Source organism: Poecile atricapillus, chromosome 2 (assembly GCF_030490865.1).
Source record: "Poecile atricapillus isolate bPoeAtr1 chromosome 2, bPoeAtr1.hap1, whole genome shotgun sequence".
Taxonomy (NCBI): Eukaryota; Metazoa; Chordata; class Aves; order Passeriformes; family Paridae; genus Poecile; species Poecile atricapillus.
The window spans coordinates 43849070-43870459 of NC_081250.1; the positions used below are offsets into that span (position 1 = coordinate 43849070).

A 21390-nucleotide genomic window follows, 5' to 3' on the forward strand; every position below is an offset into this window, starting at 1 on the left:
TATTTTGGTAGGAGTTTGAAGTAGTTTTGTGAGAAACTCACAATTGAAGAAACACTAGACATTTTAGAAGGTAATTTTTAATTATATTTTCATATTGATGAGCTTTCAATAAAGTTTTCAATGTATATAATCACACAACCTGTCCAAAGCTTTTAGACCACAATGCTCCTAAACTGGCAAACATCTTCGATTTAACTAACTTATACTTTTGAACTCTTCATGGTACTCACTTGCATAGGCAAAGACAGTGTTTTAAAATATGCTTAGAGTGTTGATCACAATCCCATTAGAAGCCTGATCTTTGCTATCGGGTATAATATGCTTAAGTTTACTGATCTTCACACAATCAACTTATACAGGTTCTTTTTGGTGAAGAGACTACTAAATGTGGCAACCTCTGAACCTGTTCTTGAAGAAGCTGCCACAAAGTCTGCTTTCAGAAGCAAGCAGCACTTTAATTCCTGCAATCTATTTATTTTTCAGTCTTCAGTCTAAGATGACTAAAGCCAGATAAACTACTGCCTGAATGCTGAATACCTATGATTTCTGCCACATTGGCTGCTGCACCCCTCAGCCCAGCAGGTTACTTTCTCTGTTAAAGGTCAAGGGTCTGTGGTGTCTTACAGACCTGACAGCTTCCTGGCACTGACAAACACAATGTTCTGGACTCTCCTACAAGAAGAAACTGGTCTTAGTAGGGTGGATGGCAGTGTGGTACTGATTGTTGGAATGTGGGAGTCTCCCAATGGAGAAAAGGGACACACACAGGCACACCCCACCAAGGGCCCACAGTAATTTCAATCCATTACCATATTGTATTCCACAGTTTTATCTCATCTTCTCCAGACAACACTGCAGGCAGCTGGTTCATGCAGGGCAAAGACTACACTGTAGCTGCGAGCAAAAAGGCAATGCTGGGGCCATGCAGCTGCAAGGTTTTGCAGTCTTGCCACTGAATGTGGCTGCTGGTCATTCCCAGCTGGAGCTCATGGGCTCTGACGGTGCCAGTGAGACCAGCCACTCAGCTTAGGAATGTTGTTTTTCCTTGCCTTCATGCCACTTTTACACAACTACAAGTGTTTTTACTTAGTAAGATCTGTTTCATATTCACTCTTACTTACTAAATAATTTTTGTTACTTTTGACTCTACTGAAATATATACATAGCAATATTATTTCTTTACCTTGACTGGAAGGATCAGTCCTTTCCCTGCACCTCTGGAAAGTTATGAAGAGCTGAGTAACTGCAATAAGCAAGGAAGGATTTGCATGAACAGCCTGCCCACAGAACCCCTTGGGCACTTCTGTGGGCAACACACAATTCCCTGGGAGAATTCCCAGCTCTAGTCTGATTATTCCATCTGGTTGAAGACCCCATTGATACAAAGCCTATTCAATACTGAAAGTTTCATTTGTTTTAAAGAGATGTGGCTGAGGCCTCGAAGCCATGACATGACCTGTGAGGAGATGGCTGGGAAGGAGCATCTTATCTGCCACTGAAAGGAGCACCACTGAAGTACTGTGGTAACTGAAGATGAAAGCAATACAGAAATATGCACAAATATTGTGGCACTCTTCCTCTAGACTGCAGTTCCTCTCCCAGCCCATTTTATTTTGTCATTCTGAAACAAAATATAGCATGTAGAAATCATCTTCCCATTACATTCTTAGCTGCCCATTTTTAAGAATCTTTCCTTTAATATACTTCAAAATAATTGAAGCACAGACAGAAGGTTAATCCAGTTGTGGCAGGTGCACCAGAATGCCAAAAACCCCCAAAATCTGACCTCTGGTCTGCTCCATCTCTCTGTTGTTGGGCTTCAATATTGCATTTACTGAAGCTCATTAGATTGCTATCTAATCCATGATAGTTCAAATGGGTCACTAATTTGATTTTGAGACTGACTGGCAACATTCAAGCTCCTAGGAACTCTCCCCTAGGATGCAGGACTATCTGCTTGTACTCTGGTTGACAATTTGCCACTTGCATTCATGTATTTTCTTTACCATCTTTCTGGTTTCACACACTGAAAGAACCCCTTTCCTCACCTCACAAAAAGTAACTCATCTTTCTATTGTATCCCCTAAAAGAGTTATGTAAGGAGGGGATGTAAGTATCCCTTAAAACCTTATACAGTCAGCCATCAAAAACACAGTAGTGCCCTCAGGAAAGAATGGAGTGACTCCCTGTGGTATCTGGAGCAGTAAATCAGCCCCAGATGGACCTTCTTTCTATTCTTTTCACCTTTATAATGCGTTGTTTGATAAAAGCCTCTTGGTGATGTATAAAACATTTGGACTTCCAGGAATAAAACCACAAACAACAAAGAGAAGCAGTAAGTGTCCTGACCTTCCAAAGAACAGTCACAGTCTGGTGGGAACAGGGAGGAATGTAGGAAATGTACACAGTGAACACAAGAGTCTCCAAGAAAGCACAATTTTTAAAAGTTTTTTTTTAAACTGTCAAGTCAAAATGAAAGTGCAACAGACTTCCACATGAGGGTGTGGTGTTTGAAGACAAAATGCAGTGTGTCAGAGCTATTCAGATCACTTCACCGAGGCACATTTCAATTGCAGTACCTGCTACTCATCTGCTGACAAAAGGTTAGTTTTGTTTTACTTACTGCTGTGTATGTATATTGTATGATATCTTCTTTGCATACCTTTAGACAAATTTGCTTTACAGAGAGATGTCATTTCACTAAGGCACATCTCCTTTCCAGTATCAAAATTAGATTTGTTCAGTAGCAGGACAGAATAATTTATCAAAGGAAAAAAATCTGTCTGTTTAAACTAGGCATATTAATTTAATTCACCATCATTCAGACAATTCCACATCAAGTTTAAGCACACAGAAACACTGAATTTCTATCTGACTGGAAAGCTGAAATAATTCTGCAAGAAAACATGCAGTTGCAGCTTTAATATATGTATTAATATACCTCTTAGAAAACACTATTTGAAAAACCAGTAGCTTCTGAGCTGTTTGGGTACTTGTGGGCAGTTTGTTTGTGATAAATTTCTTTTCTGTCATAACATCCTGAGAAGCTCCAGCTGGAAGATGCAGTGTACCCACAGCAATCTGCTTCTGTAAGAAATTCCACATGGGCACAGCTCGCTGTGTGGGATGGAGACTAAACTAAGCTTTTCCATCACTCTTCAGTGCCCGACTCCCACGGGACTGCTTGGCTGTTTGCAATGGGCACATGCACGTGTGCCTGAGAAACAGCATTACCAGCAAAGACAAACGTGAACAGTGACGGGAGACAAAACATAACTGTGCTTTTAAGGGAGAAATGTCAACTGTTGCATTTTAGATAACTGTTTCTGTCACAAACTCAGGGCAAGAAAATGCTTATCAGGCAGCCAAGCACAGAGTCACAGCCAAACTGGTTTGTCATACACAGATTTTTAAAGTTTGCCCTGAAATGTTTACTGGTTTGCTTTAAAAAAAATTTGCCAGTGATCCAATATGATTATATGCTCCTTGATGGGTTCTGTATTGTGTTTTAAGACCACCACCGAATCTTCTTATTTAACTTCTACTTTTCCTCACCTCTCAGCTAAGTGAATTAAACTCTTCTTGCTGCAGTTTCTTTTCTACTAAAAAAATTAATAAAAAAGGCTCTTTTGCTGCTGATAACTAAATCTCTCTTCAAAGTACTATAAAGCTGCAAAAGATTACTGCTGCTGGAGAATCTTACTAACACAGTTTGTTAGGCATAGAACAGACATTCCTTTGCCAAAGTATTAAGTAGAGTGACTGTACTTTTCCATTCTGCACATCTCATTAAGGCAACAATAAAGAACAATTTGCAAGACTTAAAATAGGACTAATCATTCTTTTTAAAGTTTGATGGGGAGAGTTTTGAAATGTTAATGGAATAGTACAACAAAATCATTAAAGATGGAGCTAAACCAGATAGTTAATTTCAAACTAATACACTTTTTAAAAAAATTGGCTAGGATAATCATTTTAAAAAATCAATCAAAAATAAAAAAATATTAATTTCTTTCTATTTAATTGGCTTTCATCCCTTATTATGAGATCAATCAGTAACTTTTCTTTCCTAGTAGATAGATATATTCAAAAAACTTTAAGAGACACTTGGCAGCCCTACATTTAAACAATTGTCTAAGAAACAGAAATGGTATTTGCATTTTTCTTTCCAGCTTGAAAAAGCCAAATTGTAGCTATGGGGCAGAATATCAGATAACAATCTGCTTTCAGCGACATTGGCCTCAAATTCTGAACACTGCATATGATGACAAAAAGGGGATTTATTTTTTATTCTCAGCTGATTTTTGCTACTGCTGCTAAGAAGCCTTAATCCCATTTATTCTGAGAAAAAAGGGTACTGCAGGACTGTATTTTACAACAGACAGAATTTCAGCACATTAGTCATTGAACATTGTTACAGGAAAAGAAGAAAATAATGCAGGACACGAACTTGCTTAAGACACAACCTGGAGATATGAATTATTAAACTTTAACCCTAAGGTGGCCGTGAGAAGTCAGCCAGTACTCATTTACAGAGTAAATCTGTCGTAAGATTGTACTTGAAAAACCAGCAGAGTTTCTGAGCTGTTTGGGTACTTGTGGGCAGTTTACATGTGATAAAATTCCTTCCTGTCATAACATCCTGAGAAACTCCATCTGGAAGATGCAGTGTACCCACAGCAATCTGCTTCTGTAAGAAATGCCACATGGGCATGGCTCGCTTTGTGGGATGGAGAGTAAATTAAGTTTGTTCTGCTGCTGTTCAGCAAGTGACTCCCCTGCTGCACTTTTTGTAACGGGCATGTACAGTGTGCCTGAGAAACAAACAAAAACACTCTCCTTGTACTACACTCATATCCAAAATTTGTCAGAATTTATGACAGCAGGCACTGAACATTTTTAACAGCAGGCAGCTGCTTGCCTCAGCTGTAATCTGCTCGTATTCCTTATACATGTGATTGTAACAGCATTTACAGCCTTCAGCTGTATTCCTTTGCTTTGCAGAGGCTGGAGAGAGGAGGGTTTAATTCCAACCCTAAAAAGGTACAGACACAGTTATGTGCAATGGAATATTGTCAAGCACAACACAGTTGGAGCAGTTAAAGCAATGATGGCTCTTTGACTCAAATGTGGAAATCAGTGAGAGGCACTCCAAGCATTTTATAATCTGAAATGCTAAGGGTAAGGAAACCCTTAATGGTTTAAACTGAAACCATTTTGCATGTATTGCCCACACAGATGATGTCAGTTACCCTACCTCACATGAGAACTTGAGATGGTCTGCTCTGCCCTTGTTACTGTCTAGCTTCGCTTTGATTATTCACAAATGTATTCTGAATATCCAACTTCTTTAAATTTGAGATGTGTAAGCAGCCCTGAAGAAGGGTTTTAGGTTTCAACAGAAATTTTAGAACTTAAACCCAGTATCATTTCTTTGGTGTTTCCTTCTTCCCACATTTTTGTGTCTTGTAGCTTTGCCAAGGTCTGAGATATGAATAACTCAACAGATTACTGGATTGAGGATGAGGAGAATGATCTCAACCCTCTTATAGATTACAATACCTATGAGCTTCTCTGCGAAAAAAATGATGTGAGAAATTTCAGAAAATTATTCCTCCCAGTGTTCTACACACTGGCTTTCACAGTTGGAGTGGCTGGAAACTCATTAGTGGTTGCAATTTACGCCTACTGCAAGAAACCCAAGACCAAGACGGATGTGTACATCATGCACCTCGCCATCGCTGATCTGCTCCTGCTCTTCACCCTCCCTTTTTGGGCTGCAAATGCAGTGCAGGGATGGGAACTTGGAAACCCAATGTGCAAGCTCACTTCTTCTCTGTACACCATGAATTTCAGCTCCAGTATGCTGTTCCTGGCCTGTATCAGTGTGGATAGATACAGGGCCACTTCTGAATCCCAGGGCCGTGGAAGAGTTGGCAAACACTGCAGTGTTACCTGCATCTGTGTCTGGCTGGCTGCCATCTTCCTCAGTATCCCTGAGCTGATATTTAACCAAGTCAAGAAACACAATGAGAGGAATGAATGCCTTCCCGTATTTCCAATGAACATGGAAACACTCTTAAAATCAACCATTCAAATCCTGGAAATTATCCTGGAATTTCTGCTTCCTTTCCTAGTAATGCTTATCTGCTATTCCGCTACTGCTCGGGCAATCTTCAGGTCTGCAAATGTGAAGAAGTCCAGGCCTTTCATGGTTCTGCTGGCAGTAGTGGCTACTTTCATTGTCACCCAGCTACCCTACAACATCGTGAAGCTGTGGCGAGCCATAGACAGCATCTACATGTTGGTTACGGACTGTGGCACCAGTAAAACCATGGATGTGGCGCTCCAGGTCACCAAGAGCATCGCTTTGTTCCACACCTGCCTCAACCCTCTCCTCTACGCCTTTCTGGGCGCCTCTTTCAAAATGCACATCATGAAAATTGCAAAAAATTATGGATACTGGAGAAGACAACAGCAGGATGGAAGACCTGAAGAAATTTCTATGAACCATGAAGAACCTACTGAAGAAACAATCAGTTTCACTATATAGGCCATCCCTTGCTTCCATCATCTTACATAACCAAGGGGATTGTTTACTAATTCCAGGGGGTATTGTTTCTGCAGCTGTTTCTCTGCAAGTCAACTTTCAGATTAATTTCTGAACCTGCCAAGACACTACAGAGCACTTCAAAGTAGAATGTGTTTATCGGAATCAAGCAAGAACTGAATACTGAAACTAGAAACAAGCCAAGATATTTACTAAACAACATCAAGCAACTCAAACCAAAAAACCCACCACAACAAAACCTAAAAGCATCCCCAAGATTTAAAATTCAAAGTGTCACAGTACTAGACAATTAAGAAACTGTGTAATGAACAACCTGTAAATATCTAAGCATGTAATTAAACAGAGGAAAAAACCAAAACACATCAGCAATCAAACAACAGGAACCTTTGTACCAGAAGTTAATAATCATGTGTTTCTCCAACTATTTTGTAAAAGTTTAGAACATTTGCCTAATAGTTCAGTTCCATTTCTCAACTTAAGTATCATTCCATAGATATCCTTGCAGATTGAAATGAAGTATAAGCTTATGGCTGAGAATTGAGAAGAAGAAAGAGGGGGGAAAAGCCATTTTCTACGTGTTTCTACAAATGTATAACAGCAACAACATCCTTCACAAAAACACCCCAGCAACTCCTTATCTATAACTACAGAAAAAAATTACCTTTCATCTCTTCTCTCCTGCTCACTCTAAACTTCAATAAGACCAGTACTCTAAGGGTGGCACAGTCTAGATTTTTGTAAATGTAATAAAAACTTCAGGTAATCTTCAGATACAAGGCCTGGATTTTCTATTCAGAATTTTTAAAATTAATCAAGCACTGCAAAAACTGTATTTGCTAAAATATATATAGAGATACAATAAAATCAAAGAATGGGAGAAGTGTACTGGCTTTTGTTTTTTCTTATCTTTATTTTTGTTTTGTTTTAGTAAGTGCTGACATTTCTCATCATAGACCAACCAGTAAATGGGAGAGGCCTTGCTTGACAAAAGAGAGAGGTTCCCATTCCATATGGAGCTCATGGATTTACAGTTTTTACACAGAGAGGTACCAAAGCTGTCCCCTGCCACAGTGTTGGCAGGGATTCCAGGAAAACAGCACTTTTCCATGAGACACTGGAAGCACTTCAAACGTACTGACATACTAGCTTAACCTTCAAAATGAAGAAGTGGTGTTACAGCACTTATTGTCCTTGTCTTCAAACATCCTGGGGGCTCTGACAAAATGTTTCATCTATAGATTATGAAAGCCAACAAGAATTTCTCATTTTTAGATACTGTTCCTAGTTACACAATTATGGACTGGAACAAAAATCTCTAAAATGGTTAGACAAGAAACAACAGTAGCATAAACAAACATGAGCCTCATCTCCCTGTTTGGATGACAAAAGCTTACAGAATGTCTGCCCAGTGTTTTGAGAAATACTAGGGCATGAACAGGTAAGTCAGAAGTGCTTGACCGGTTTTCTACACAAACACCGTAAATCTGACATATTTAAGCCACACTGGATTTACTGCACACATGCAGAGCACAGTAAGAAATCCCACTTCTTCCATGAAGTAACTGACTCCTTGCATGTGTGATTTACGATTTGTCTTCACAAAGACGGAGTGACATTCTGATCAGGCTGTCAGGCTTCTGGAATTCCCACACATCCAAGGTTTTAAAAGTTAAAAAAACCCAACCAAAACCAAACCAAACAAACAAAAAACTACCTTCCTAGCCAGGCAGAAAGAGAGACTGACTAATACAGAGCCAAATAAATATGTTTCTCAAACTTCTTGGAATTGTAGTGCCTTTTGTGCACCTGTCTTTATGCAAATCTGATTGCCCTAATTGTATTAGAAATAAGACAAACCAAATCATGCTGTCTCATGTTTACTCTCCTTTTTATAATTCACATAACTAAGTTTATTATTTATTTATTATATTATTTTGTGTGTGTGACCCTCTAAAACCTTCTCATTACTTTCTCAGGGACTGCAATGCATAGCTGGGAGACACTGACCCAGAGCAAGCACAAGTAGTTAAGCAACACTCTTGGGTCAGGAGACAAGATTCCATGCCTCCTTTTGCTGCCAGTTTTACAGGAGTAGAACAGAGAGAGAGATCTATCTTCTGGTGACTCCAGGTATTGCACAAGCATGTATCAGCAGGTAGCTGTCACAATCATGTATGTAAATGAAACTTTCAAGTTTAACAACTCAGTTTACTTACTTAGATTCCAAACTCTCAGGGAATAATAACTTTCAAGTTTCTGTCACACATTTTGGCAAAAAAGTAACAGTACTACAATATTAGGGACAGTTGCCACTTACAGTACAATGCATTGATTTTACTGGGAATTATATGATAAAAAAATCTCCTGTAATAGTCTAACAGCATCACAGGCTACTTTAAAAGCAGCCACATTTTACCATAGGTAGAAGGTACTCTCAAACCTCTCACACAAGCTGCCAAAGACAGCTTCATGAAAACTAAGCTATAAATGTGTAAGTTAACTGACAGAAAGAGGAAATGTTTAAAGGAAATAACAGCATTCTCTGTGAACAAAATTCAGAGGTTCCAAAAGGGGCCCAAATCCCCAAACTGGATTTGAATCTTGGACTTTGGTTCATAGAACCAAAAGCTGAATTCAGCTCCTTGTGCTGTTTTACATTCTATTGGTTTTACTCAAGAAAAGACAGAAATTCCACTTCGTCTCAGAAATGGAGCACAAATACCTTTGTTTTAATAATTCTTGGAAAAATTCTAGCCCCAGCCACTCTTATTTAGGCTTCCACACTTACCACTGCTCCACCACTTCTTGCCATTGATCACGTAGCTGCTCCCATCTCGCTCAATGGTGCATTGCATATTGGTGGCATCACTTGAAGCCACGTCAGGTTCTGTGTTAAAGGAAAAAAACCCCACCAGATTAAATATAAAAGTAATACAATCTACACAAATAAATGGCTCTAGATATACTCTTAAAAGTACACAGTTTTGCTACCAGTAGAAAAACTCTTTGAAGAACCCTGCTGCTGGTGGTCAAAAGACTTGCTGTTTTCCAACAATCTGTTATTCATAGCCAGTTTAAATGTACTTGTTCTTGGACTTGGACCACCCTTTGCAATCAGCCTTCTTCCTTTCCTTGTGTTTCTAAATCCTTTATCCTTCCATTGTACTTACAGGTAACAGTTGTATTTCTCCTCAGCCTGTTTTCTCCTCCTGGGTTCTTCTCAAGCCAAAAGTGAGATTGAAAATAATTTTGTGGTTGTATATGAAATAGACTACATGAAGTTGTCAGCAAAATGTCATCAGTGATTTTTTGGAACAGGAAAGATTCTTCCTCTCTCCTTTCACCATTACCTCTTTTTATAAGCCATCTACTTTAAAACAAAAGTACCTATTTCCTCTTGGGAAACACAGTGAAACAGAATTTACAAAGTGTCTGCAAGGCTGAGTTCTCTGGATTCCATCTGACAAAGGAGATGAAGATTTTGACATCACATGTTCCAAAAGCTAACTTCATAGAGCAAGAGCCAGACTTTCCAGAGATGCTGAATGCCATAAGCTTTTTCAGGAGCTTTCAGGTTATACCTTAAAAAAACCTATGACACTGCAAAACCACATACTTTAATCACAATAATCATACTTGGACCCAATTGTGCACATCTAGAGAACTCCACAGAACACTACAAGGAAGGGTAAGCTCTATTATAAACCTGTTTGGTACTATAAATTGTATTTTACTAGTAAAAATTAAATTAAAAACATATAGAAAGCCAATACTAATTATTGTAACCGTGAAAGTTGATAACTATCAGGAAAGGCAGCAAGGCTGCTCCAGATTGTATTCACACCTCATAGATTATTTTATATTCAAACACATTAACTGATACTGAATTAGTACAGAAATGTCCACTGTAACACTCAACTTGCAGTCTTCTACTTTTCCATGCATACACCATGTGACATTTCAACCAATTGGCTCTAACTTTCTTCTGGAGAAAAATTTACCTGTCATGCAGAAGCAGGAACTAATTTTCCCTTCTAGGAGAGGCTCCAGCCACTCTTTCTTTTGCTCTTCAGTGCCATACATGTGGAGGACCTCCATGTTTCCTGTGTCTGTAAGAAATCAGCAGTCATGCTTACTGCTCAAGACATACAGCCTGTAATAAGTAAAATGCTCAGCTTTTTAATGCACCCAGTGCTGTAGTTTTGGGACAGGGTTGCTAACCTGGTGCGTGACAGTTGAAAACCTCAGGTGCAAAAAGGCATCTCCCTGTCTCCTCAGCTATTAGGGCATAGTCAAGCTGGCTGAGACCACTGACATCTGGGAGGAAAAGGTTCCACAGACCTTCTGCTTTGGCCAATTCCTATCACAAGAATCAACAGAAAAAATATCAGCAATAAGTCTTAAAAAAAAATTTAAATTCTGGCTTGCAACACATTTTCTTCACTCCTGCCTACCCTGCTGTCCAATATATCTGATGCCTTTTTCAATAGCTATTCTGAAACTGTAGGTTCAGTCTTTGACTTAAAGTTCAGATATACCCCTCTCAGACCTGATTTTGTTTTTCTTCTTTGTTTTCTCACTTTTTCCATACTTCCCTCTTTCTTTCTTTTCACTGTTCCTCACATTGTTTCTTTCCATGTAACTTTTCCAACAGGATACACCAATCACTCTTGTGCTCTGTGTCTGTGATCTTTTCCTGCTAGAGTGCTAAAAATATTTGTTATTCCATACCTTCAGTCTCTCCAGCAGTGGTGGTTTCTTCCATTTGTCTTCAGTATTTCTATGTTCAGTATAATATTTTACTATTTCCTTAGATAAACAATATAAAAGATGCTGTTTAAATTAAGAATACATGTAACACACAAATAATAATTCATCTCTTCCAGACCTATGACCCAAGGAACCAAGTAAAAAATATTCGACACAGGTTTACATTATATAATTGGTTGCATTTTAAAATTAAATATATAATTGAAAGTTCAACACCAACCAATTCATTTTGCATGACTTTAAATATCAGATTACCCCAATCAGTACCTTAACTACTATTTGGGATGGTTTAAAATATGTAGTGATGGCACTAGGTCAGATTTTTCTGGAGATAAAAGTACTTGTTACCAACAATACACACAGGAGGCACTAACCCAAAAGTAAAACAACAAATAAAAGCCTGATGTACTGACACTTAAGATTCAGACAGATAACCCAGCTAATATTTTGTTAACTGTGAGAAAAAAAAACAACAGTAACAGCAAAAAACCCCACAAAAATACATTTTCTCTTCCTGTCAAAGTAATTCCTTTACAGATAATGTAAGCAGCCATTCCAAGCACCAGTCATAGTTTTAAGTGAACCTCTACATTCAGTAATCTTGGTATCTTCACAAGCATGTTTTAGTGAGGCACAGAACTTCAAACCTGGCCCAGACCTAGTTATAAGATGAACAGAAGTAGTGACCAATTCTGAAAATGACACAATAAAGACAAATGGCCAATTAGAATTTATGAGTCCTGATTCACAATCCCTGTTACCAGAAATAATTTCCAAGCACAACTTGACTAATCTGAAAAATTTGTATGGCTATTTGTGGTTTGTTTGTTTTTTAAAACAAATACTTTAATTATTGTAAGGCTTTCTTGGACAATCAAAAACTACAATCCTAACTTAATCACAGACATACTTTTTAAGAAACTTTGCATGTCAAGAGCTACTGCCCTTGACCTTGTGATAGGTAGATGTATTCATAAATCTTCTAGATTAAGATGTTTTCTGCATTTCTGCCTGACTTGGAAAAAAACCCAACAACTCAGAAAGCCAAAACAACAAATTCTGCAACAAAAGCCTTCCATGAGGCTAAAAGCTGAACCAACCTTCTAAGTGGAAATTCCTAACCTTCCTAGGATAAGATGTAAACTACTTCATCTATTTTTCCCTTCCACGAACTATGGACTCTGTATATTTCATTATCTGATTTCAAACCTTCATTGGTATTAGATATATTCAGGAATGAGGCTACTCTGATACATTATGCAATCCCATTTTTTGTAACAGCCTAAAAAGCAAGAAACAGAGCTTCATATAGTTAAAATCAGGATTTTCTATTTTCAAATAGGTGTCTTTGGGCTCAGTGTCTAAGAGTTCTAGGTTGCTATTAGTCTAACAAGTATTTTGGCAACCTCCTTTAAAAAGCAACTCTTTCTAAAAAGAGAAGTTTTTACACTTCAAAAGTTGAAAAAGAACTCTTTCATTAACAAGACATACAACATTTTAACCCTGAAAAAAATAATGCCATCTATTACAATTTATGGTAATATTTTGTAATGCTACAATCATGACTGCATGAAAATAAGGCTGTTTTGTAAAAAAACCCAGAAGACATGACTTCTATACTTTTTTTTTTACATTTTTATAAAGTCTAGTCAGAAAATTCTCCTTTATAAGCCGGTTAATAGAAACTCTTTACCTTCTCGGCTGGATAAATGTGCTGTTTCATGAACTCCTTAACCTTTCGCAAAATTTCTTGGCCTTTCCTACTTTGATGGAAGAGCTCTCCAGAAATGCTGTGCTGTGTGCTGCTGAAGGATGACCTAGGGAAGAACATTCAATGCAGTAACAAGACCAGATTTTCCCTCATAGTAAAATAAGCTGCCTTAGGCATTTAAATGAAGATGTAGGAAAAGCTTTGCCTTGCCTTTGACCAGTTTAGACCACTCTTACTTTTTTGAGAGCTCTAATCCTCTTTCTGCCAAAGGCTCCACAATATTTGCAAATTCATGACTATTCTCTGCAGAAGCATTTCCAATGAGATACCTGGCATATACACCCTAAAACCAAAAGAAAGCCACATATGGTATAATTATGCACTTAAAATTGTCTCTTTAACACACAGGTGATTTCTTCAAATATAAAAGTAACACTGAAATGCACATAGTCTTAAAAGGAGAAAACTCACTGTGATATGCTAATATTGGTTTTGGTGCATTTATGATATAATGGAGATGCTTGCTGCACAAGAGTTAACACCATATCCCAGCTAAACCAAATGAAAGGCAAATCACAAAAAGCAGTAGTGGAAAGGTAAAACAGAAATGTCTGCATGTGATATGGCAAACGAGCCCAGCCTGTCCCTTAAGCCAACTGACAACAGCATAGACATACAATTATTACCTATGACTAAATGAACTACCCACAAAGACACAAAGACATGTGACACTTCAGCAAATGTGAGGGTATTACCTGGGCTATTGCTGCCATTTTAAACTGGGACAAAGCAAGAAAAAAGTTAAAGTTGGGTAAAGTAGTGGAAATACGCCGGCAGCGGCAGTAAATGGAAACCAGTTCTTCAAAGGAAGGAGTTTCTACAAAAAAAAATAGAACAGATTTGTTTAGAATACTCAAAATTTTCTATGATTTTTTTCCACCTTATTCTTCAAACATTTGAACAATTTTTAACTGTATGAGGTATTTCTTTTACATAGTAAACACCATGATTTATCATTTCTTATGACATAACTGTGATATGGAGAGACCAAAGGAAGTAGGAGTTGCCAGAATTTTAGATAATCATAACATTTCCTGCTGCCCTTTGTCTCCACTCAAGTCAGGCAAATAATTTCACCTGGGGGAGAAAAGGCTTTTTAAAAAAAATAACAAATTAATATATTTACATTTAAATTTATTTTTTCTTCCATTTTCTCTTAGAAAGATTCAAAATAAGGTTTTACAGAAGTAGCATGTTGTAGCTAAGACAGAGCTTGAAAGAACAAAACTATCTAAAGCCTCATTATCAGCATGTTTGCTACAATGAAAAAATTATGGAAAAGTTCTTTACAAACAGAAAACTATATGCTTGTGAATTTACCATTTAATTCCTATAACATTTCAAACAGAAATCAAGCCTAGGATTTGTTTCAAGAAGATTACAGTTTCATACCTATGGTGTCTTTGAATCCCAAGATAGAGCCTTGACCCAAGTCCTTAATAGATGTAGGCCAAAAGTAGAATTGAGTGGCATATGCTAAATCTGCTAAAGGATGACCAGTAGTTGAAAGTTCCCAGTCCAGCACTGCCAAAACACGAGCCTTATATAAAAGTAAAAACCTCAAGTGAGTGCTAGAGCACGTGTTCCCTCCATCCACAAATGCACAACACAGTCAATATTCAAGGGTTTTATTTGGTTATTATATGCTTAAAATAAAAACACACACTAGCTGTCTACAGCAAAAAAGAGTTCCTTCTGGCACTATCTAAAGATCTGCAGAAAATTAACATTCACATAAAGACAGAATGCTAGGCATTCTTCCAAAGAAAATTTGATTTAAATCTACATTTTCGAGTAGTGTTCTTCCTTGTCAGAAACTTCCAAATTTCTCTAGTATAAAAGATGATTGAATTAAAATATCGTAAAGAACAGTAGTACTGAGAGTTGCACAGTCCTTTAGCACAGAAATTCACAGAGAGACCATGCATCAGAAAACCTAATTTATCACAACACTGTCCCTAGATTAACACTTATTTGGGGAATTGAATTTCTTAAATAGGAACTCAATCACTGCTCAGAGTGACCCTCTGATGCAAGCATCCCTGCAGAGGTGTCTTCAACTGGGTGGTCTGAGACTCCCCACAGTGTCATTCTGACAAATTCTCATAATCCAGCCGTCCTGGCAACCTGAATGACCCCTCCAGCCTACTCATGACCCATGGCTACTTGAAATACATGGAAAAGTCTTTCCTACATGGTCACTCCTGCATATTCAGGAATGGTTTCTACAGGTGACTTAAAATTACCTATGTACAACTTGGTCAATTCCTGCAGTTGCATCAGAAACAGCTGGGAGAGTCCCCAAGACTGTCAAATTCCCTGCTCAGGGAATCAATCAGCACATATAAGCCTACAAATCATGTCTAGGAACTAATCAATGCACAAAATCTCTAGGAATCTTGGGGATCTGTTGCTTTGTCATGAAGCAGGCATTGCAGTCATGGTCACAAGTTCCAGGCATGTCTTTTGGTCACAACACAGCAGGTAGAATAGAAAAAGTAATGAAACTGCAACTGTGTTGATAGACAGGTAGCACATATTTATTTCCATAAACTAGAAACAAACAAACAAACAAATATCTTTTTTTCCCTGAAGATGAATGGGGAAACTTTCAGGGTATCTGTGATCTACATGTGCTCCGTAACTAAACAGGTTTGGCAGGTTTTCCTTTGCTTGCACTAGTGTCATGTATCATACATTCAGCTCCTCCTCCAAAAGCCCTTGTTGTTAACCAAAACCATAAGACAGATGTCAGTGAGCTTTGGATAAGATGCTTATGTAGTTTAATGAAGTGAACTTTCAGCTGCACTGAATTCAATAGGATCTATGCATATAAAATGCTTTGTTCCTGTACTTTGAAGCAGGGACTAGAACTAATGAATAAATAGAGTATCTCTCAAAGTCAGGTTGGATGGGGTCCTGAGGAACTTGGTCTAGTAAAAGGTGTCCCTGCCCATGGCCAAGGAGTTGGAAATAGATGATCTTTAAGGTCTCTTCCTATTCAAACCATTCTATGATTCTGTGATTCCATCAATTCTATCTATCTATCTCCTGCAATGAAAGCCAGGACTGTATTAGGTACTTAAACACCTTACACAGAGTATAAAGAACAGTTTAGTTTTCTACTTTTTCTTTCAAAGATGTTTCATGCACTAAAATAATCCATATGTAAGTGTCCCATGACATGACATGAGTACAAACAAATGGAGGGCCAAAACCTACTAAACGTACAAATACATTTCAAATACCTCTGTTGGGTGGAAGATGATGTTATCTATTCTGAAGTCCCCATGAATCAGGCTTTCTTCATTATCATCAGGTGGCAAGTTGTTTGCTAACCACTCAGCCAGTTTGTTCATGGCAGGAATATCTGTATGAGCAGCTGCATCATACTGCTTTTTCCAAGTTGATACCTAAAAAATACAAACACTCCAACAGATTTTTCAGTTGATTCACAAGTTTTTCAAGAGTAGAAAATTTTGAAGCACATGCTTCTGGGCTTTGGTTATCACCATGTTGCTTGAAAATTCAGCAAAACCCAGTACCTCTGCATTTGCAAATATGAACTGAGATATCAAAAGTTTAAATGAAGACTACATCTATTTCAATCCTATTTACATAGCCCAAATCTAGTGTTAGTCCAAAAGCTTATCACTCCCTAAGTACAGCATTACAGAATCAATCTGAATGTAGTAGTGGCTTCAAAATGTGCACAGTTAATTGAGCTAAGTGAAGGTTTAACAGCTAAAATGTGATCATTAATAATTAACGATTTAGCTTGCAAATCAAATAAACATTCAAAGACCAGACAAAAAAGGAGACTGTTAAGAGCTGTTACCTGTCTTTTGCAGTATCCTGGTCCTCTACCATATCCTTGGAGACCCAATGACTGTAAATCAAAGGAGTGCAACAGGGCCAGAGTTTCTATCATTGCAAGATACAGAGCAGAACGCTCTGCTGGGCCCACCTCAGGCAGAGAGATGTTTCGGAAAATGCGACCCTAGAAATACCACAAATCAGGTCTTTGGTGGGATGTACACATCAGATGAAAAGAAGTAAAGCTATACATTACACAACCAAAAACAAATGTAGTGAACCAACACTCCTTGTGCAATCAAAAATTCCTTCCTCAGTTATTTTGTTTCTCACCCAGGGCCAATGAAGGGATTCATGGTAAACCCAGGTCATTAGTCTATGGTGTATCTGTAGATGAAATTCTGAATTAGAACATTCAATCCAGATGCCCTCAAGTTTAAAAGTACCAGGAAAAACAATGTTACTGTATTGTCCCTAAAACCGAAATTGCAGAAAAAATACCAATGAAGACCCTAGGAGAAAGGAGGGGCAGGCAGTGAAATGGGTGGGTTGTGGGTAAAAAGACTCAAACAATCCAAAGAAATTAACTTGTTTTTCTCCTTAAAAGCAGTTGAATACATTTAGAAGATGGGTTTGTTGTTCCATTTTCACAACTGTTAAAAAGGGAGCAGTGCTGACCATTGTAGAATGGACAGACCGTACATTTACATACTTGGAAATGTAAAAGGCTTCTTCTTAAGGAATCACTTTGTTCTAATCAAAATTAGTAAAATTCTCCATCTTTGACGTAAGAAACGTGTTTCAAATTTTTCACAGCTCTTACATTCTATTACTCTTGATTTATGGTTTTTGTAAGAAGGTTAACCTAATCTTCAGAAAGTGGCCCACAAACTTACATTTCTAATTTCTCAGTAAACCTGATGATAGAATGGGATGCTGTGAAGAGGAAAAGGCCTGAATTCAACTCCTCCTCCCACAGGATAAGAAAAAAAGACACAGTACAACAGACTTATGCTCAAAATCACCAAAAACTAACAAAAAGTGTATCAACTCAGCTACAGCACCCCCAGAGTGCAGACAGAGATATGCTGTGTTCTTTCTGAAACCAGTGTTCAAACTGGAATCCTGCTTTGTTTTCAAGAAAAGGTGACTTTATGTCAGTTCCAATCTTCAATACAGGCTCCAGGATGTCCAAAGATTCAGTTTACAGACAGAATTTTTTCCCCTCTGACTTGTGTATGCTTTTCACAGAAGCAATATTGCCTCATTTCAAGATATCCTTCCAAGAGCACAAACAAGAACAAGAGGTTAAATACTGTGCTAAAAAATTCAGCAAACTGTGAAATGAGCCCTGGAGAAGCTGAAATCTGAGAGAATTACTGATAGCTAGCATTTCTTTAAAATACCAGAAGATTATTTATGCTCATATCACAATACTGTGCTGGGTAAGGCTCTAACAGAAAGGTTTTAGAGAATTCAAAAGCAGCTTGTAGGAGAGAGAAGGAAAGAATCTCACACTGGAGGACCAACCTTCACATGCTGCATTACATAAAACTCTGTTCCAATGACAGAAACGTCACTGCAATACAAAAGGGGCTCAGGCACTGGAAACCCCGCTGAAAATAAGGCTTTCTGCACACGATATTCCCTGTCGACCTGAAGGGGACACAAAAATTTCGGTTCAATTAAAACCTCCCAAACATTAATGAGTACAGTGAATCCTCTTGAATGTTTAATTACATGTAGAGCACAAAACATAGGAAATAATCCAGCAACTCACTGCATTTCTGGACACATTCATCAGTGTGCTGGACCATCACATATAGACACTGTTCACCTGCAATACAAAGTGTATGGAGCTCAGTGAAGAATGTTACTTACCTTGTGTGCTCTAGGTAAAAGGGGACCATGGGGCTTCTTCCTGAGCACAAAAGCCTGCCCACCCTTCTGAAGGTAAAAGGTTGGGTTTGACTGGCCTGAGCTGCAAAGAGAAAGATTATAATTACTCAAAAATTCAAGTACTTACAAATTTGTAAACTTCTAACAGAAATGTGACTTGCAAAATGAAATGCGACTTGACCTAAACAAAATGGCAAGATGGAGGAAAGCAACTTCTCCAGAGCTGTTTTGTGTTGTGAGTTTTTTTTCAAATCTCAGAGAAGTTGTGGATGCCCCATCTCTGAAAGTATTCAAGCCCAGGCTGGATGGTGCTCTAAACAACCTGGCCTAGAGAAAGGTGTCCCTGCCTGTGGTAAGGGAATTGGAACTAGATGATCTTTAAGGTTCCTTCCAGCCCAAACCACTCTGTGATTCTATTCTATGATTAAATTACTGATTCCAGTACCAAGCCCTTGTGTTTGCCAGCCTGATTATCATGTCCAAAGGTTATGCTTAAGGGACAGCCTATAGGAACTGTAAAATTTTAAAGAATGAATGTTTGAGTCATAAAAAAAATTAGACAATTCTACCACACATGTAAAAAGAGAAGGAAAACACAGTTAAATCCTTCATAACACCTTGTCTATCATATTGTAATCAAACCCTCATTATTTTCCTCAAGGCTCTGAGTTAATCTGCATGCTTTTCTCCCCTTATTCTGGTTAATTTTTAATATGTATTCTGACATAGTTGAATAAATGATTAGACAGCTATTGGAAAATAAAAATCAAATAAACTTTTGCCCTCATTCCTCTCATTACATTTCCATTCTCCCCAAAGTAGTTAGGGCATAGTTTGTAATAGTTTAAAAAGTTTATCTGACAAATACTCTGCCCAGAACAAAAGAAATTTAGGTCAGCTGAATCCTTGAACTGTAATTACAATTACAAGACAAAGTAAAAGCACAAATACTAACAAAATTTTAGGAGACTTTACTATTAGCTCTTCTCCTAAGGCCCCCCTCTAAATTATTCTCAGTTGAGGTACATAGGAAGATTAGGGCAGATTCAATGAATTAATGTTTTATATTTACATCAGAAGACAATGAAAAATTGTTCACTGTTGCTTAGTGATAGTTGTAGGTATGTTATGGTCATGACTACAAAGGAATGAATCCTTATTTTTGGAATAACTTTGCTTCTAATAGTTAGTTCCTGACACGAAGTTGTACAGCCACACCACTGATTTGCTGGATGCAAACGAACTCAGTGCTCTATGGAACAGAGGCTTTGGAGCCGGGGTGTAGCACCTCCTTGGCACACCGCATAATGCTCTGCGGGCAGTAACGGGAATCTCGGCACACCTTTACCCTGTTCTCGTGGATTTGTTTACAAATGGTGACAGCCTAACACTTTTACCATTGATTTCTTAAGCCATGTATGTGCTTCTGAACGTCACTATTTGATGTGCAATTGAAGATGGAGCACATCAATTGCGATTTATGTCTAGGCAATAAAACAATAGTGGGTGTACTCGGAGGACAGCGGTTAGTCCACCCAACACACAGCCCGCCCACAGACAGCCACAGACTGAGTGTGCCAAAAGTCACATCGCAAACTTTGTATTCTCCAGCAGCTCAAGGGACGAGCTGTGACGTGCTTTTAATTGGAACAACTCAGAACGCATCTTAAAAATCCACTGATGGCTGCTGCCCGCCATCCCGACAGCAAAGGGCGCTACCCCGACCACTTTCCCGGGCAGGCGGCAGCGAGCGGCTCCTCTGCTCGCCCCTACCCGGGGCAGGGGAGCGGCGGCGACCCCGCCGGCTGAGCCAGCCACCTGTCACCAGTGTCACCTGTGTTACCTGTACTGCCTGACAGCCAGCGCGCCCGCGGGCTGCCGAGGGAAGCCGGGCAAGCGGCTGCTCAGGTACCGCTCCAGGCTGTCCTGGTCGAAGCGGTGCTGCTGCCGCACCGCGCTAGTGCCCGGCTCCGCCGCCATCCTCGCAGGCCGGTCACCCGGAGGGGCCTACGGTGCGCCAAGAAGAGCACTTCACCGCCCCCTGACTGCCGGGCCCGGCGGCTCCTCTCGGAACACGACGTTCCCCAGCAAGCAAGTACCACCCCGGCGGCCACCGCCCCTGGGCCGGCCCCGGGAAGGGCCGGCCCCGGGAAGGGCCGGCCCCGGGAAGGGCCGGCCCCGGGAAGGGCCGGCCCCGGGAAGGGCCGGCCCCGGGAAGGGCCGGCCCCGGGAAGGGCCGGCCCCGGGAAGGGCCGGCCCCGGGAAGGGCCGGCCCCGGGAAGGGCCGGCCCCGGGAAGGGCCGGCCCCGGGAAGGGCCGGCCCCGGGAAGGGCCGGCCCCGGGAAGGGCCGGCCCCGGGAAGGGCCGGCCCCGGGAAGGGCCGGCCCCGGGAAGGGCCGGCCCCGGGAAGGGCCGGCCCCGGGAAGGGCCGGCCCCGGGAAGGGCCGGCCCCGGGAAGGGCCGGCCCCGGGAAGGGCCGGCCCCGGGAAGGGCCGGCCCCGGGAAGGGCCGGCCCCGGGAAGGGCCGGCCCCGGGAAGGGCCGGCCCCGGGAAGGGCCGGCCC

The 21390-nt window shown here is 39.9% G+C and overlaps 2 protein-coding genes across 2 annotated transcripts in view; one reads left to right on the top strand and one right to left on the bottom strand.

Annotated features, from left to right (window-relative positions):
- ACAD11 (acyl-CoA dehydrogenase family member 11) overlaps positions 1 to 20964 on the bottom strand; it is a 28910-nt gene extending 7946 nt beyond the window's left edge. The window contains exons 1-13 of the mRNA XM_058830577.1: positions 20671 to 20964; positions 18810 to 18909; positions 18459 to 18584; positions 16951 to 17112; positions 16361 to 16525; positions 14505 to 14652; positions 13808 to 13929; positions 13289 to 13395; positions 13035 to 13158; positions 11303 to 11380; positions 10793 to 10931; positions 10573 to 10680; positions 9360 to 9458 (exon numbers count right to left, since the gene is read on the bottom strand). Of these exons, the coding sequence (XP_058686560.1) occupies positions 9360 to 9458; positions 10573 to 10680; positions 10793 to 10931; positions 11303 to 11380; positions 13035 to 13158; positions 13289 to 13395; positions 13808 to 13929; positions 14505 to 14652; positions 16361 to 16525; positions 16951 to 17112; positions 18459 to 18584; positions 18810 to 18909; positions 20671 to 20807 (1615 nt within the window). The 5' untranslated portion in view covers positions 20808 to 20964. The remainder of the gene's footprint in view (positions 1 to 9359; positions 9459 to 10572; positions 10681 to 10792; positions 10932 to 11302; positions 11381 to 13034; positions 13159 to 13288; positions 13396 to 13807; positions 13930 to 14504; positions 14653 to 16360; positions 16526 to 16950; positions 17113 to 18458; positions 18585 to 18809; positions 18910 to 20670) is intronic.
- Positions 2482 to 7442, top strand: ACKR4 (atypical chemokine receptor 4). Its single transcript, XM_058830578.1, has 2 exons — positions 2482 to 2603; positions 5473 to 7442. Exon 2 carries the CDS (start codon positions 5492 to 5494, stop codon positions 6551 to 6553), a length of 1062 nt encoding a protein of 353 aa, XP_058686561.1. The 5' UTR covers positions 2482 to 2603; positions 5473 to 5491; the 3' UTR covers positions 6554 to 7442.
- Positions 20965 to 21390: the final 426 nt, after the last annotated feature.

Excerpts from the sequence above, each read along its gene's own strand:
- ACKR4 (XM_058830578.1), top strand. The coding sequence starts at position 5,492 with ATGAATAACTCAACAGATTACTGGATTGAGGATGAGGAGAATGATCTC.